The 19,535-nt window shown below is 37.1% G+C and overlaps 1 protein-coding gene and 2 long non-coding RNA genes across 3 annotated transcripts; 2 read left to right on the top strand and 1 right to left on the bottom strand.

The window, feature by feature from the left end:
- Positions 1–744: 744 nt before the first annotated feature.
- On the top strand, positions 745–12,715 carry LOC148997316 (G2/M phase-specific E3 ubiquitin-protein ligase-like). The gene is made up of 6 exons (XM_089119777.1): positions 745–756; positions 958–1,016; positions 1,157–1,420; positions 1,527–1,837; positions 12,282–12,455; positions 12,534–12,715. Exons 1-6 carry the CDS (start codon positions 745–747, stop codon positions 12,713–12,715), a joined length of 1,002 nt encoding a protein of 333 aa, XP_088975903.1.
- LOC120463780 (uncharacterized) lies at positions 2,476–4,589 on the bottom strand. Its single transcript, XR_016146104.1, has 3 exons — positions 4,334–4,589; positions 3,629–3,739; positions 2,476–3,454 (listed from the first exon to the last, which is right to left on the bottom strand). It is a non-coding gene; the product is annotated as an uncharacterized LOC120463780 (long non-coding RNA).
- Positions 12,716–15,491: 2,776 nt separating the features above from the next.
- On the top strand, positions 15,492–19,324 carry LOC148997315 (uncharacterized). The gene is made up of 2 exons (XR_016168935.1): positions 15,492–16,817; positions 18,967–19,324. It is a non-coding gene; the product is annotated as an uncharacterized LOC148997315 (long non-coding RNA).
- Positions 19,325–19,535: the final 211 nt, after the last annotated feature.

Below are 19,535 nucleotides of genomic sequence, written 5' to 3'. Positions count from 1 at the left end.
GCTCCAAATCACGCGCACTAAACATTTATTTACTTGATTAAGCATAAAATGACAAAGTTATGTTGGCAGCCCTGTATGATGTTCAACGTATCAAGAGCTTGGTTGTAGCTAGTTCAACTTACCGTCAAACTTTGTGAGGTACCAACGGTGTACACTGACGGGACCGCGTTATCTGTTAATGACAGATATCTCACAAACCCCAATTCATGTTCTGTCCAGTTTTTGAAGCATTCACGCGTGAAATGCTTCGAGCACATCCGTGACCTCTCTATTATTCCTCCTTCCTCGAAATGTAAAAAATCGAGCCATCTGGATCGTAACGAGGGAATTTAGGGAATGGGAAAAGTGTAAGTGTTCCATGAGCGCAACCAAAAATACACCTCGCCATCTCTCCTTTCATACGCTGTTAATCAATGCTCGCTCGGCGCTCGCAAACACACAGCAGCTGTCAGTTGGAGGGGCGTGGTTACCTTATCAAATTCAGATGATCAACCTCGTCTATTTTGCTTGGGAACTAATGTGGTCGGAACGAAAGTTACTTGACTGTGTCCTCTGGAATCCTTTTAAGAGAAGCACTTCTAAATTCAGTTGCTGCTGAACCGCGTCATAACTCATTATCATAAATTTGACTTGACTTCAACTCTTCTCGCCAGAGCTCGCCGCCGGCTGACATTTAAAGTTAATGACGTGACCTGCCTACACATCCTTGAATATTCTGTGAGGCTAAAGTACTTAATATTGAGAATGGAACAGCCTGTATTATACATTTCTTATAATACGATCATCCGCTGATAATCACCTTTGTTTCTAAATGTCAACCTGACTCATGCATAAACCGATCATAAACTGAACAATTAGATTTTAAATGGGTAAATCTTCTCTGAGCAGCACAGCAAAAATAGTGTGAAATGGCCCCTCACCTGTATTGATGCCATTTCTTTGTGCATTCTAAACCAGCCTTTACCTTCTATTACCCATCACCAGGTACCATCGGAGTTGCAGATGGCCTACACTATTGCACCTCCACGCACGTCTGCCCCTCCACCTCCACGCACGTCTGCTCCTTCACCTCCACGCACGTCTGCCCTTTCACCTCCACGTCTGCCCCTTCACCTCCACGCACGTCTGCCCCTTCACCTCCACGCACGTCTGCCCCTTCACCTCCACGCACGTCTGCCCCTTCACCTCCACGCACGTCTGCCCCTTCACCTCCACTCACGTCTGCCCTTTCACCTTCACATTCTCTCTCACCTCTATGCCTGTCAATTCCTTTGCCTACCCATACACACCTGCATGCACAGTGGTCTCGTGGACCTTCACCTCCTGGATCTCCTGGCATCTCGGGTTCTCACTGGTCTCCTACACCTTCAAACTGGTCCCCTTTATCTGTTTCCTCTAAAGAAACTGATCCTGATTCTGTGTATATTTCATGACATTGCCATTTGTAGTATTGCTACAACCTTTGTAGTATTGCTACAACATCTTGTCATTGTTGAAATGTTTTTTCCTTTTTCTTTTCTTTACAGTGATAATCTGCAGGCCATTTTAACAAAGCTGGTTAGCAAAGTGGATTCTAATAGATGTCCCACCAGCAATCAAATAAACGTGTGCAGAGAAAATATTTTAAATGGAAGCATGCAAGCATTTAAGCGACGCCGTTTTGACCCTAGTGGAAAATTGGATATTATTTTTGTTGACATGGAGGGTGTGTCTGAGGGGGCTGTAGATGAAGGAGGTCCTTCCAGGGAATATTTCCGATTATTGATGAAGGCAATACAGCATGCTAAAATCTTTGAGGGGCCTGAACAGTGTAGGCAGTTGACGCTTGATACACATGGTAAGTATTTAAAACATCTGTTACTAGCACTGTAGGATATTGGATTTATATTAGTGTCGGAGTTGCATGTACCCCATGCACACCGTTGGACCATTTTTATCTTACCGTAATTCCTCAAATAAAACCCAGGTGAAAAGGAAATGTATTTAAAATGTACTTATTTTGATATACTTAATGTATTTTAAGTGCACCGTATTAAATATGTATTAAATGTGCTAAATTGAAACAACTTCAAGTATATTAAGTGTACTTTAATATGTATTTAAGTTCAATTTTAAGGTAATAGTAATATATTTTATTATATTAAATTGTGCTAAAATGGAACCATTTTAAGTACATTTAATGTAATATAATAGCACTTATTTAAAGTGTATTTTAATACACTTTAAATCGATTTTAGAAATACAGCATTAGTATATTTTAGCTTCACATTAATGCGTATATTTTAAATATAATTTCAGCTTATTAATAATGTATTTGTAGAACAATATAGGACCCACTATTAACATATTAAAAATATATTTTTTCCAAAAACCATTTAATATAAAAATAATATATTTTAATGTATTAAAAATACAGTTAAACATTTTAATTCAACAAAACCCAGTAAAAAAATATTTCTACAAAACACACAAACACTCTTTGAAAGATAAACTTTAATGCACTACATCAGTAAAGCATTATGAAAACTAAACAAAATACATTAACATAAAATGCATTGATTTGCAGAGGTATTAAACAGAACAAAAAATAAATAAATAAATAAATAAACTAACTGAAAGGAGTAGTTCACTTTTAAAAAAAAACTTTTGCTGATAATTTACTCACCCCCATGTCTTCCAAGATGTCCATGTCTTTCTTTCTTCAGTCGAAAAGGAATTAAGGTTTGATGAAAACATTCCAGGATTTTTCTCCATATAATGGACTTCACTGGGAACAAAACAGTTCAAGGTCCAATGGCTAACAGTCAATTTGTCGTGAAAGCATGAGAATTGCTCAATTGCGAGAGTCTCGTGCTGAATGCTTGAGAGTTGGCAGCCCTGACAAATCTTTTTTCAAGTCAATTCATTCATTTCGTTCGTTGAATGAACCTAATGACTCAGAAAAAGATTTGTTAATTTTGATGAACGAGTTTGAATAGGAGAGTTATGAACATGCATAACAGAACAGAGCATGGCGACCATTTGAGCTTATAAAACTTAAACGTTGTTTTTTTTTGTTTTTTTAAATGACCGATCGTTTCGCTTGATAAGACCCTTATTCATCGTCTGGAATCGTTTAAAGCCCTTTGAACAGTTTGCACAGAAACTGCCTTTTGGACCTTGAACCGTTTGGTTCCCAATGAAGTCCATATGGAGAAAATCCTGAAATGTTTTCATCAAAAACCTTAATTTCTTTTCAACTGAAGAAAGAATGACATGGATATCTTGGCATGGGGGTGGGTAAGTTATCAGCAAAAGTTTTTTTTTTTTTTAAGTGAACTAATCCTTTAAGTCAAACAAAGTGAAATACAATAGCAAAAAGTAAAGTGGCCAAGTCGTGAGTAAAAAGAGAAGTTCGTGACTTGTTCAGTCTGCCATAGACTCTTTTGGGGACATCAGAACCACCGAGGGAAATCTGGCAAGAATAAAAAAAACAAGCATTAGTATAAACTTGTTCATTTATAATTCTAATAAAAAGCTGTCACTTTGTTACTTAATTCAGAACACTTACTGAAGTATTAATGCACAAAAGTCAGATATAATTATTATAACAAATAGGATTTTTCTTTATCATAAAGAATTTTCTTACCATGTCTGAGGTTTCAGGAAGACAGCTCAGATGATCTTGGGCTTGAGCTGAATGAACCTCGTTTCATGGACTCCAGGGCCTCTTTGAGAGATGATAGTATCCCTGGAAGCTCTACAAAAAAAAATAAAGTTGCATGTTATACAAAGTTAGGGCAGAACAAACACTAGTTTGTGTTCTTCATATATAATTTGTATTTTGTTTAAATGGTAAAACATATTTAATGAACCATTACTGTAACTTCCACGCTATTATTGAAGTAATTATTCATTATTAATAAAGACAGAACATTCTATTGAAAGTTACAAGTTGGTGACAGCTGATAACTTAGTAACTAATAATTAATTAGATTTTACTATGAATTAAATATCACAAATGTGAAAGTTTTATTAGAGCTTAAAATATATTATAATATTTAAAACACAAGAAGTTACTTAGGGACAATCAAGCCTGTCGTGTAATCACCATTAATAACCTTTTTTCTGAAAACACAGTGTGCAATGTTTTTATAGTTGTATTATGTCACTGTCTAGATCTATAACAATTAAGTTGATAGACGTCAATGGATAGACGTTAACTCGCTTTAGTGTCAAATCAACAGAAACGCCAGTAATCCACAGAACATCGTCATCAACTTCTGAAAATATTTTCTAAACCCAAAGTGAGAATAAAGCCAATTACACTAATCACTTAAACTAATAAACTTACCACCAAGAAGTAAGATCTTTTCTGGCAGTATCTTGCTCTGTCCATGTCGTGGCGGCGCAGCTCTGCGTTGTCCTCTTCACTGCTAAATTGTTCGCGGGAGCTGACGACCTGGTAATCTGCTCGTGTGTTCTCTTAATATTAGATCGGTGCTATCCACATTCACTAGGTCCGAGTCAGTGAAATAACAAAGCAAAATTTGGAAAATACATGATTTCTGTTGAGATATCCGTCCGAAGCTAATGGAATACCACAGACAGTCAGTAGTATCCGTTGTCCGCGCCCCGCCCAACATGTAAGTTCAAATGGCAGTGTGTGATTGGACGATTGCCGGCAAGCTTGTTTTGAAAAGATTGGCTCTGATTGGTCTAAATGAATGCAACTGGAAATATTAACTAACATCCACAAAAAAGAAACAACTCTGTTAATATAAACCTAACATGCTTTATAACAAGTTTTTTTATTCATTTTGACTAAACAAATGTAAGAGTCAAGCTTTAAGAAATTTATTTTGTTTTTCTAGTATGTACACCTGATCTTTTATGTTGATGTGTGCACGTACTGGTATTCACTTGTTTTGTGGAAAAGACTATTTGATTAATTAATGCAGAAGTATAGAAGTGCATTACTTGTTAGTCAAATTTTAGTGCTTTTCATAATTATAACAAATTAATTTAAAAAAGTTAAACCTAAAACACATAATATAAAGTGTGAAATACATATGCATTGAGTTAAGTGTTGGTAGTATTACAAAAAGTGTGGTAGTTTTTGGTATATTTCTTAAAAGCTTAACTGAGCACATATTTATAATTAAAGTGCTACTTCTAGTCTTTGTAGAAATATACAATTAATTTCGATACATGTTTAATTGCCTTCATGTTAGGAAGGGAATTAAAGGGACTTGACTTGAATTTTTAAACTTGAAGTGAACACAAAAATACTTTAATTTAGCAACAAGTATGCTTTCTGTAAATACACTAAAACTTCACTAAAACTGTGTTTGTTTTTAGCATATTTCTAAAAGTGTAATTAAGTGTATATTTATTATCATTGCGTTTCTAGTAAAACATTTTTAAATATAATTAAAATATGTTTGTATTTAGCATATTTCTTAAAAATGTAATTAAATACCAATGTACTTCTAGTACACTTTTTAGAAACATATTTAAAGCATGATTGTCATTAGCATATTTATTAAAAATATAATTAAGCACACATTTATTACCAATGTACTAATAATATACTTTTTTAGAAATACATTAAAAGTATGCTTTTCTATAGTGTATTTCTTAAAAGTGTATTTAAACATATATTTATTACCAATGTACTTCTAATATACTTTTTAGAAATACATTTAAAGTATAATTATCATTAGCATATTTATTAAAAATATAATAAAGCATACATTTATTACCAATATATTACTAATATACTTTTTATAAATACATTAAAAGTATGCTTTTCTATAGTATATTTCTTAAAAGTGTAATTAAATATATATTTATTACCAATGTACTTCTAGTATACTTTTTAGAAATATACTAAAATGCAATAAAATACATTTTTAGTACACTTTAAATAAGCATGTTGTAAATACAAATGTATTATAAACACACTATTTGTATTTCAAATATATTTTTAATACATTTAATACAACGTCTTTTTCACCTGGGAAGCCATTGCCTTTATTTACCTAAACTGCAGAAAGTACCAGGCTTTTATTTGAAGCAGGCCTTTATTTAAAAAAAAAAATCTAAATCAAATTGAGGTTCCATGGTCCTCAAGACAATTTCGTTTTCAATAAAGTTGTTGAAAAGACAGTTATACTAGCAACACTAAATTTTATCTGTGTTACATCTATTTCTACCATCCATTGGCTGTACGTTACGATGAACTTGAATGCACCCCACACAGCAAAGGAGTCCGTGGCGGACCCGCCCTCAAGCCTCCAGACCCACCTGACCGTCAGATTCGTTTACATTATAAGCTGTTTACACCTGCCCACTTCTTTCGTTTTCTCAGATTGGAAAGCTATCTGATCTATCAAAACAATATTACTTAAATTTGCTCACAAATGTGTTTTCGCAAAACGGATATAAATTGCGCTATATGCAGATTTAAGTTCACGTCACCGAAAACAACAGATATGAGCTGCTGCATTTGATAGATCAGCTAATTTCAAAATCAAAAGACTGCAATGAGAGAGAGCTGCAACAGCCCTGGTAAGATTATTGTTACGTTCCCGTATCGCGTGTGTGTTCTTGTGTTTTTTCTTTCCCGCTTTCTCTCTCTCTCGGTTACTTTCACTTTTGTAGGTACCCGTGATTGGCCAATTGACCTGTCAATCATCGTTGGCGCTGACGTCACCTCTTTTCGCCATCGCCAATAGGAACAGGCCACCTGGGGAATAAGAGTGCACGCCAGACGTCTCCACGGAAGCTCTCGGCTCGCTGAGACTCAAACCACGCTGCTCTCTGTTACTGTTACGCTGCTCCTTTGTATACCCTGTTGAGGTTATGGTTCTCGTTCACTCGGTGTGATGTTAAGTAGTATGAGTGAATGCTCCCTGTGTTGACTCTCTGATTTTATGTGACCTGCTCTACAGAGCTCTGTAGGTTACTAGTATGGAGAAGAGATAGACAGATAGCATGTCACGTGACATACACTGCACCACGCAGGGGTTTTCGATTCTGTTTAGTACACTAGGGTAGGGATGAGCGCCACACATTGTATTTCTGCTTCTGTTAGTTAGTGGAGACTAGATAGGGCGTCTTGGACCCTGAAGATTATTATTTTCTTCTTTATTTTCTTAGTTAGGATTAGAGGTTATTTAACAGCTAGACTTCATTTGGTTTTGTTCTTTTCTTTTCTTTGGCGCCATCCACGTCTATCTTTTCTTATTATTAACTTTATCCACCTTACAGAAATTCTGTGTAACATGTCCATTTTTACATTTATGTTAATCTATATTCGTATAGATTAAATTCTTTTCACTTTTGCCACTGACCTTATTTGTTAAATAAAGGTTTTGGCTTTTTGCACAGTAAATCTGGTTGTAGAGTGTTTTTTGTACAACTCATGGTTTATGTAGGTTTCTCTATAATGTCATCTTTAAAATGTTGGACTCCCGAACCCCTGGACTAACTCGGGGGTCGTAACAATTATTTAGTTTCTTTACCTTTAATGATAAGGAGTATTGTCTGCGACTTTCACTTTAATTTGCAATAGTTTGTACGTTGGCTTTATGAATAGATGCTCAGCTACCGTGATGCGTGTTGCAGTAGCGTTAGTGATGTTACGTTCGTGAACGAATCGTTCTTTTTGAACGAATCTTGTAGGTGAACGAATCATTCTCGTTCACGTTATCCATTGACTCATATTTCTCGTTCACTGAAATTCCCCCTTCTACCACTGCATGCGCAGCTCAATGAACCGTGTGGCCCGTTTCATCTGTCAAAGACAAAGAGTGACTAAACCTCGAGCCAATAGCCTTCGAGTATGATACGAGGACGGAGCATGTGATTTGTTGAATCTACTGAACGAATACGCCCTTTATTGAGTTGCTTTGAGTTTGAACGAGTCCAATGAACTGTTACATACATCTCGTTCGTGAATGAAAGAACCAGTTGTTTGAACGTCAAGATAATAATGACGACGAAGTTAACAGTGCAAGCTGATGGTTTAATTTAATAAAAGACAGCTTAAAATTTTCGTTTTTACTAAAATCTACAAACTACATCAGGTAATCTGCTAACTTCAAAATGAGTGGCACCACTAGCACTGGTGTTGTTTTGTGTGCATTTTGTATTATTTATTTTTATTATTGTTGTTTTATGTTTCAACGGTTTTATACTTTAAAAAATAAATATATATATGTCATGTCATGCACTTTTGTTTGTTTAAAAACTGTAAAACATTAAAAAAAAAAATAGAGTATTGATTATTTGCGTCACGTCATTCCAGCTCATTTGCGTCACGTGACTCACGTCAGCTAATAGCATTTCAGCTTGGGCTTAGAAGGGGCATGTAATTGGTTGGATCTACTCTGCTGAATGAGTCTGAACCAGAGTATTGAGAGAGTTGCGAAACGCTTTGATGTCGCCGCAAGGCTGTCACGTGGTTTTCCTTTAAGCCCCAATAGTTCCAAAACAGACGCGGGCTGTCATGTTCTTCAATGGACAGACAGCAGCGATTGCATTATTAAACGGTAAATATAAAATAAAACGCACACCAAAGTACTTTTTAAGCTTTTATTGCGTTTGATTAATGTCAGTGTTGCATTTGGAGAGGCAGGGTGACAACTTAGATGTTTTTTAGGCTATATTTTTGGAGGGAAAAGCATTGGTAGTTGCACTGGCTTTAGCGGCTCTAACTTAACTTTTCCATGTCATTCATCTGATGATGGACGTCTCATGATATTTATTTTAGCACAACTGGGATGTAGGTTATTGATTCCCGTGATCTTGCTTATGAATTCCGATTCAGCCATTAGCCTACCGTGATCACGCAAAGACCTGTGGACCGGTGGCCCGTTCAGGATAACAATCACGACAACCAACGTAAAATATAAATAATTACGCTGTGCATGTACAAATGAATGATTTAGGAGGGATATAGACTGCTCCCATGACGTAGCAATGACCATATTTACAGTAATGTTCGGTAAATTTTAACTGTTAGGTATCTTTTCTATGTTGAATGTACTTTATTTTGTATATTGCTATGGACCATTTAATATGTATGTCCTGAATAAAGATATGATGATGATGATGATGATGATGAGTTAATGAGTAAAATATTTGTTCCTAAATATGATCCATAACTGTTGGGATTCAATTCAGTGGCTAATGTAGCCCTTCATCCTACCCTATTCATAGACTAAACCATTCATTAGAAAACACACACAAATACATACATATATACATACATATATATATATATATATATATATATATTATGTATGCCTATATACATTACACAAACACATGCATAACCCTAAACCATTTAAATAAATCAATTGTGTGTGTGTATATGTATATCTAATATTATATATATATATATATATATATATATACATATATATATTGTATATCTAATATTATATATATGAAGAGTTCAGATGCAAAAGCCTCTAAATGCCATTTGAAATGTTCTTCTTTAATGATGATTTTTATCAAACTTGTATATTTAAGTTCAGTAATTTCACTTAAATAACAATTAATAGGTAATTATCATTGCCATTTAAGTGAAATCACTGAACTTAAATATACAAGCTTGATAAAAATGATCATTCTAGAAGAAAATTTCAAATGGCACTTAGAGGCTTTTGCATCTGAACTCTTCATATATATATATATATATATATATATATATATATATATATATATATATATATTTATATACATATATATATATGATGTTAGAAAAAAATATTATATACATCAGGTAACCATAAGTTAGCTAACAACGTTAGTGAAGTGTTGGTCACGTAAGTTATCGCTGCAATTAACCTATTATCTTCCAATAAACATTTACTAGATCTGGCTACATAACATATAACTACAGACTAGATTCACGAGAGGTCGGCTAATGTGTGTAAAAGTAAAAATGACAGTAATTTCATTAATTTACCAGCGAGAGGACATCGGAAGCACTGAAAATGAATGGGGTTCAATGCTGGAACTATCAGTGGTTGGAACTAATGGGCGGGTCCATGACACGAGTTACTTCCGCATTCCTGAGTTACAATGGCGGTCTACGGGACTGTCAGAACTCTCTGAATACATGGCTCTGGTCTGAACGAGAGAGAGATCTCCCGTTCGTGAACGAATTGAACGAACTGGTTGCTATACCCAGTTCGTGTACCAGGTCGGCCATTCTGTCAATCTAGTTCATCAATCAGCAGAAAGTGAATGCAAAGCGCAGGTATCCGTACTGTGAACGCGCAATTCATAACTTACATACAGAAAATAACTCCTCGTTTAACTCGTTCTGACCAAACAAATAAAATGTTAACTAGCCTGCCTAGTATGCAAACAGATTAAAAAACACTTGTGATTTGGTCATCCGAAAAGAGTGTAATTTAAAAGATAAAAAGAGTGTTGAGACTTTGATCGCTTATTTAGACTTATTTTATCAATTTAATGAGTAGCCTAGGGCACAATTTTTAATAAAGTCAAATCAGTTTTTATTTTGTAACAAGTAAATACGTTGTTAACACATTTTGCCGCACCTGCTGCTGATGTATATGGGAAAAAAAACTGAACGAATCAGTGAACGAGTCTGAACGAATCATTTTGGTGAAAGAATCAAAATTTCCACCACTAAGTAGCGTTGTCGCGTCTTGCTATAACATTACACAGCCTCTCACACTATTATTTTTTTAGCGTTTTTGGGAGGAGTAAAATTTAGATACGTGGTTCAACAATCAGATACATTTAGACTTCATTATCACATCTCGTCTCAGATGTCCTCCTGAAGAAGTGGTTTGAGTGATCGGATTTAAATAGTCTCGAATGCGCTTCGTATGGCACTTATATGTGGCATTTTCACGATCAGATCACAGAACACGCATGAAGTGGACAGGTGTAACATCTCTTCAATGAAAGGCATTCAGGTGATTATCCACACTAATTTTTTACCCTGGCCTTAATTTGAGACTGGCCTTTTGTCCGCGTTGATCACGCACCTGCCCACTATCAGAGGCCCGGGTTTTATTTGAATATCTTTTTTTATTTGCGGAATTACGGTAAAATCACAAGAAAAAACATAAAAACAAGTGAAAACTGACTAACTGCAATGCATTTCACTGGACGTGGAAGCAAAGAATGTCTGAGTGTATTGGGTGAGCTGCACACTGTGATTGGCTCATCACGTTTTGGGGCATGGCTTAGACATTGGTCAATTGTATCTCTTGTTCCCTGATGAAGAGAACAGAGATGTTAGGCTTGTTTAACTTAAAGAGGCACTGCACAAACTGATCAATGCATGACAAAGTAGCGCAAGAGTATACAGAGCTGTCTGTTTTAATCGCTTTTGTGGTACTTTGTCAAGTTAAACAAGCTTTTTATGTTTATACTGCAGAGCTGGCAACTTTTGAGTTTAGCATGACGTGAGAATTCTCCGTGGGGTCTGGGGAGGGGGTTTTGGGTGGTGGGGTCGCTGCGAAAGATACGCAAGGTCTTTCGTTCACTGTTTCGACCGTGGACGAAAGACCTTGCGTGTCTCTGCTCTGCTGTTGTGCGCGTGTGCGGCATATATATAATAATAATATTTATTATTATTAACTATTTATTTAATATACTATATAATATATATATATTTATTAATATATATTATTAACTATCTGTTATATTTATTATTATTATATATAGATATAGATCTTATACATAAGATTATCTTTTAAAATCAGTTGAACACGGAGCTGTTTTTCCTGTGAATAAGACTGGAAAAGCTGTAGTGGACGGAAGCGGAGTGATAACAGAATGCTTAGAGTGCAGAGAGGAACATACTTTGACTCCTTTTGACTCCAGGAAAGCGCCCTGGCTTTGCGTCTGCGCCTTTAGGAGCTCAACATCTGTCTCGCATGCAAGCTGAGGATATTTGAACTAATTTGCGGTAAAACTAGTCGACCACAAGTGACGTCATGGTGAATTGTCGTATTATACAAGATGGCAGCCTGCATCTGCTCAGTTAGCTCTGTTTTGAGGAGCTGAGACTGTCTTGGCCAGCAATAGAGATGATTATTTGTTTGTGTGCAACCTAAATGGATGCAGGCTGCCATCTTGTATACCCCCACGGGAAATGCCTTGGCATGCAAATTCCATTGGTCATTTCTTTACTACTCAGAGTTGATTGGGCTTCTAAGTGAGACCCGAATATGTCAACTTTACTGACAGAAAGGGAACTTTTAATTGATTCACTTTTTTCTGTTTTTGTTTTTTGTTTTCAGCTCTTGACACCAGGCTTTATGCATTAATTGGCATGATGATTTCAGTGTGTGTCATTCATGGTGGTGTTGGCCCACACTTTTTTTCCAAACGACTGTTCCTGCAGATGTGTGGGGGAAAAACAGAACCTGCTGTCTTTGATGAAGTTGGAGACCACTCCTTCAAAGAAAAACTACTCAAGGTAATCTAAAAACTATAATCACACTGACTATTTTAAAACATCCTAAAAGTCAACTGTTTTAGTGACTGCTTGTTTAAAATTAAGGAGGCAGAAACTGTAGAACTGGCAAACAGTGCCATAAGTGAGGCAGAGGACAGCCTGAGCATAATGGGAGCACTTCGAACTGTCAGATCGTTGCAAGAAAGAGATTTCTTGGTCCAGTCGGCCTTGGGCTTCTACACCGATGGACGTACTCGTGCTGCATTGGCACAGTAAGTGATTACCCCCTAACATCAAGTATGCTAACTTTTATACTGTCCACCAGGTGGTGCTATAGGCATATATTATCTTTGATTTTGTTTTCCCTGAAGAGATATATCCGGTTTTTGATAGGGATGTCCAGATCCGATCACGTGAACGGAAATCGGGCCCGATTACGTGGTTTCAGACTCGATTGGAATCTGACTTTACCTCCCGATCAGGATTCGGATATATGTATATTTGGGGTGTAACGGTACATGTAGGGCTGGGCGGTATGACGGTATATATCGTTACCGTGGTAGAAAATGACAACCGTAACAGTTTTATTTATTCTGTGTATACCGCGAAATGTAAATAAGTGGGCGTGGTTAACTCCCGTGCAGCGCACGTGAGACTGAGACACTGAGATTTGTCAAAGAAACGTGGAGAAAGCAAATCAAGAGGATCCACAAGGAATGAGTTTTTCAAAGGGTTGTTGTTGTGATATTTTCGGGGGAAAGGCGCAGCCTTTAGAGGAGCGCATGTTTAGAGTTTAGAGGAGCGCATGTTCGCAACGGGGAAAGCATGAAGTTTACTTGATAACAACATTTTATGTATCAATATCGTTACGAATAGAAATAACTAGGGCTGTCAGTTAAACGCGTTATTAACGGCGTTAACGCAAACCGATTTTAACGGCGTTAATTTTTTTTATCGGGCGATTAACGGTCTTTTTGTCCTAGCAAACTTTGTTGTTTTTTCACATGCTTTTGCAACAGGACGCGGCATGCGTCCTGATCCATTTCGGCGTCTCGTGCTCGTCATCCACACAAAGCCGGCTCACAAGCCGAAACGTGTGTTTGCGGCGTACCTGTTGTTTCGTTTACTAGATCCGCTTGCGCTTTGGTCGAAGAAGCAACAAAACTTCCTCGTGCGGCCATTAAAATGAATGGGTTTCAGAGCCCAGCGCGAGGACGTTTTGTGCCGCACTCACTCGTTTCGGCTTGCGAGCCGGCCAAATAGTAACGTTACGTTTTGAGTGGATGATGAGCGCGAGATGCCGAAATGGATGCCCTAAGATTCTGAATGGAAAGTTTACTTTTAAAAAGTTGCCATATTGTCCCATTGACAAGATCAAGTGATCTGTGTTTTGTCGTTTTTGAACTGAGCTATCATCATCGCAGCACGTCCAGTCTGAAACACCACTTGATGATGGCCAAGAAAACACACACACACACACAGATGATGCGAATTCTCCGTAAAGGCAGGGCTGTCCAATCCTGTTCCTGGGGATCTACCTTGCTCCAGAGTTCAGCTCCAACCCTGATCAAACAAATCTGTCTGTATCAAGTGCTCCTGAAGATCTTAATTAGCTGGTTCAGTTGTTCAGTCCCTCCAGGATTTCGCGATGTCGCGATCGCAACTATTAACACAACTTCAACAAATCCACGTGAATTCAGTGCGCCTTGCAATTTTAAAAAATCACAGCAACTTTTCTGCAACTTTGACGAATCATCGCGCCGCGGTCTCCTGCAAAGCGTCGTCATACGTCAGCAAACTCACTTGTTTTGTTCAGAAGACGCAGCAGATGTGGACTGCCAACGTCTCACATTTAGGCTACCTACAAAAATAACAGAAAAGGCCAATGTTGCCAACTTAGTCTTTGTCGCTATATTTAGTGATATAAAAAAGCGACTAGAGACAAATCTAGCGGCTTTTTGGACAAACCTCAGTAACCAAATGTTGCCAGCACAATCCTGCGAGCGCGAGGTTTGCTTTCTCCCTGCCGTCACACCTCTCTCTGCGTCCTTGTTCAGTGAACGGCTGCAGTAGAGGAGCAGCACGGCAGCTGACAGACGCGAATAAGCAGTGTTGTTTCCACGGACTTATCACTTATCTGCTTCTCTTTTGTTTTATATTTAAAGAATTGAGTTTGACCATTTTATTTTCCTTTCTTTTCTTGTGTTTATCACTTGTAATAGGCTACTCACTATCACAGTGCATTAGTTCACCCAGTTCCCGAACTCTCTCAATTCAGAAAATTTTACACATAAAAAATAGCTAGCCGACTCGTTCTATTGTCTGACAAAAAAAATTAAGCAAATGAGAACAGCTTTATTGGATATGCGGCTATATTATATTATATTAGCTATATTAAAATACATTATCAAACATTTGGTTTTTCCACCATTTAACTTTAGTGGCTATTCCTAAAACTGTATTTTGCACTTTATTAGTATTGGCATCTTTCAACATAAATGCTGCTTAATGTTTGTGAGGTTCTGCACATTGACTTTTTTGCAGGTGCAGATCTTGTTTAAAAAAAAAAGAAGCTTAGTTTGTTAGGTTTTGCTGTGTCTTTAAATCGTTTGTTTTGCCTTTTATGGTTACTAATGATTAGTTAGTTTGTTCGTGTGTTACAAAGTGTGTGACTTTGTCTCTTAAGTCAATTCTGGACTACAATAGAGCAGATGCAGATGATGAACAGTGTTTTCTGTGGGACATAATAAGTCCCTTTGGGGTGGACTTTGGACTTTTCTCTCTTAGTAAACCTATAACATGCACAAAAAAATATAACAACACAATAAAGGAAAGGGGAAAAGCCAAAAAGCATAATATGGGCATTTTAAGTAAAAATCTATCTATCTTTGCCGTTTTAACCTATAAAAACATGCAGAAGAACATCGCAACTTTTATCGCAACTTTTTAAAAAAGCGGCCGCAACATCAGGCATTTTAGGCTGCAACAATCACAAAAAAGGCCCGCGAAATCCTGGAGGGACTGTCTGCACTGGCTGTCACTCGCTACTCGCATCAAGTTCAAGGCGTTGACTCTTGCGTGCATATTGACCACAGGATCAGCTCCCTTCACTCGCTCACGAGTCTACATCCCTCCCTACCAGAAGCCTACGATCGATCAATGAGCGACGGCTCGTGGTACCATCACAAAGAGCCACAAAATCACTCTCCAGAACATTCTCATTCATGGTTCCAAGCCGGTGGAATGATCTGCCCATCATCATCCGGAACACAGAATCCCTGACAGCATTCACAACTGAAAACTTATCTCTTCCGTGAGCACTTAACATAAAAAAAAAAACATATTCTTTAAATCCTTACTTGCCTGGTTTATGCTACTCTGAGCAATGTTTGAACTTTGTATTTTGAACACTTCTTGTGTTGTTATTGCCTCTTCACAATGAGTTGTTTGATTTAGTCCTCAGTTGTAAGTCGCTTTGGATAAAGGCGTCTGCTAAATGACTAAATGTAAATGTAAAATGCTCATACGGCATTTCAAAAATTAAAAGAGATGGCATCTCAAAGATATGCAGAAATGGCCAAAGCAACACTTGCCAGAATGATTGTTTCTTGATTGATCGTAGATGTGCTGGAGAGGTCTTTAAATTGCTACTCAAAGGCTTTAAAGAAAGGCACAGCACTTGCCACGGGCCAGGCTTGAACAGAAACTCTGCAGCCAAAGGGGGAAGAAAGGTTGCTGTTCTTCTCTCGCCTGATATGGTTGATGCCCTGACACTGCTGGTCAGCAAGAGAAGTGAATGTGGAGTGCTGGACACTAATGAATTCTGGTTTGCCAGAGTCACTACTGAGGCCCTGACTCTCTTAGGGCCTATGCAGGTTAATGTGCAGCTCATAATCCAGAGTTTCTTGGATCAACTCTTCTGTGCAAACACATAGCTACTCTCTCCCAGATCCTAAACCTGAAAAACGATGTAGTGGATCAGGTCACCAACTTGTTGGGACATGATATCCACATCTATCATGACGATTACAGCCCAGAAGCCACTTCTGGGCTGGCTAAAATATCAAAGTTTCTGCTAGCCATGGAAAAGGGCCGCTTTCCTAATATTCAATGTCACATGATGACATTGAGACTGAAGGTCTATCCTAGTGTAGGAGGTTAAGTGGATCTTTTACACTCATAGGGAGGTTTAAGGAAACTGGTGTGTGATTGTGTGTGCATGACTTAAGGTAACTTTACAGTTAAATACCTTTTAAACAGATATCAATGTTTCTCATATTCTTATTTCTCTTTTACTTCAAGATGAGATCAGAATGACTGGATGCCAGTAATCCTGATGAAAGCCATCCTGAGGATGATCATTTCTCCAATGCTTTTGGTATGTCAGCAGTTTGTTTTATTACAGAAATTAGTGACCAATATTGTTATTGTGGTGTCTACCAATAAGCTGATAATTATTTTCATGTTATGGCCAAAAACTGATCAAATTACAGTTGACCATAAGTTTAAAAAAGAGATCTTAACGGACTGATAACTTTAAGTCCTTTTAAATATACTTAACAGTAAGGTTCATTAGTAAACTACATTAGTTAACATCAACTAATAATAAACTGCACTTCTACAGCATTTACTAATCTTTGTTAATGTTAATTTTTTAAATTTACTAATGCTTTATTAAAATCTTGTTAACATTAGTTAATGCACTGTGAACTTACATGAACAAACAATGAACAGCTGTTCAGCGGTTCTTTAATATTAATGTTACACTGTGTCCTAACTACATGCGACGCCGTGACATGCGATAAAAGGTATCTTTTCCATGTTAATCAGAGTTTTTGTCCTAACCAGACGTGACGGCGACACGCGAAGTTTCTAATTTAGAAACGGTTCCTATTTCTGTGACGTCGCGGCTGACAGATTACACAGATTACAAGAAATTACACTGGTTATGAGTACACACTATTTATTTTTAGTTAAAGGTATAGCGGAGGATTTTCTTTTTCCGGGTGGGTAGTCTATACTATTGGTCGATCTAAGTGTCAATCATTCTGGTGATATGTTTACGTAAGGCCGTCGTAGGCTACGTGCTCATCCCTACGGAGTTTTCACTTTCAGGTGTATTATGTCGGAGTTACGGTTTCAGCCATTCCTTTGAAAATGGCTGAGGGTCGAAAGAGAAAAAATGTTTACTAAGTGTATGATAAGAAGAGAAAGGCCGCAGAATATAGAAACAAGACCAGAGAGATTTTGGGTGAATATCACACGCTGGCGTGCGCTAAAAGCACAGGTTGGGCTTCTCACTGATGCCGCAGTCGCGAAGATTCTACTACACAGGTAAAGTTTGTCACGCTATTTGGAGAAATCCATTTAAAATCACTAGTAAAAGTTAATGCCAGCTACAATGCTAGCCCTGGCACGAGTCATGCACCGCATAGACACGGTAAATTTGTCTAAAGTAGCCTTTTGTCCAAAATGGTAAATGGTATCACGCTGAAATATTCTAAAATCTTGTGTGTTTATTATTACACAAATGCAACAAGCTACTTCTCCATATGCAACTATGTATAAAAATAACGTATTAACAATGAGAGATGTTAGGTTAAGGACCAACGTAATAGCACTGCTTATATGTTGCTATGTAACGTAATTGCGATTTGCAAAATAGTTTCCTCAGAACGTATTTCGTGTGATACAGGGTTGCACATATCATGTCTTGAGTCCTCGGTCACTCAATCGATCAGTATAATAAGTAAATAAAACACGGAAGGGCATTTTACATGTTGTCTTTTTTATGAATGTTTTTTAGTTAGTTCAGAATTTGTAACATAATTGTGCAAGGCGTATAGACGTTCCCTCTCGGGAACAAGAGTGTTGTGTTTGTGCATGTGCATTTTTTTTAAAAAATTGGAGAGGGCGGGTCTTCTCTAAAATTCGGAAAGATCCTCCGCTATACCTTTAAAAATAGGTCACTATGCCACAAGCGATAATGGATAATTTACCTCAGATTTTGAAAGCATAATAATACAGCATTCAAAATGAATTCTATGCAAACATACAACTGTACTTCATAACAAAATTAGTCAATGAGTATATTTTGTTAATGTTTTGATTTTTAATAATGTTATTTCTTGATTTGATTGTCCTTACCCATTTCCAATGCGATTACGGGCCAGCAGTGCGCTTTGACAGAGAGACTCCGCCCACACGCTGTTCTGAATGGCTGTGATTTTTGATTGACGTGTGGCGTCTCACAGTCGCGTCACGTCTAGTGTGGACAGACACACTTGCTGTCGCTGGAATTTTATCACGTCGCATGTAGTTAGGACATGGTGTTAAATAATATTATTGATCTCCTGCATTGACATCATTATATGAGAACTGAACTGAGCTGGACTATGACATCACGGTTTACTCCAGAGCCGCTAAATATTTGAATTTATATGAACTAAATGAATAACTTTTGTTACAACAGAAATGAACCATCACAGAAATTACTAAAGCTGAACTATGACTCTGTTTTCTTCTAGATCTGCTGTACAGCACTCGATGAAAAATCACTGTATTTCTGGAAAGCGGCTTTAATACAATCTGTATATTAAAAAGCGCTATTTAAATAAAGGTGACTTGACAGCAATCTCTTTAATTTGTTTCCAACTATTTTTATTACTATTTATGTTTATGAAATAGTAATAAAAATATCTGAAAACAAATTAAAGACATCTATCTAAATGAATTCCATCTCTTTGCATTTTACAGTTGTTGTTGTTGTTGTTGTTTTTCTTTTCACACAAGACAGATTGTAGTGTACCTTGAGATTTATGTAAAATTGTCAGGCCAACAACTAATGTTGACAACAAGCACTAATAAACTCTGCTCCTTGCACAATGTTGTATGTCCTGGTGTGTGTTAAAAGGTCATATGGTCATGTGAATATATCCCACAAATAGCAGGTCCTTGAATGCACTGTTTAAAATTTATAGGTGCATATTTACATCACCATACAAATATTATACTTTTAAGTGTTCTGGTCTGTTGTCAGTATGAGCCACAGGTATGGGGTGTGTTTGCAGTGCACAGACGTGTGCCGAGTCTAATC

Source organism: Pimephales promelas, chromosome 2, assembly GCF_988280905.1.
Source record: "Pimephales promelas chromosome 2, fPimPro1.hap1.1, whole genome shotgun sequence".
Classification (NCBI taxonomy): domain Eukaryota; kingdom Metazoa; phylum Chordata; class Actinopteri; order Cypriniformes; family Leuciscidae; genus Pimephales; species Pimephales promelas.
This window is presented reverse-complemented; position numbering and strand designations above follow the sequence as displayed.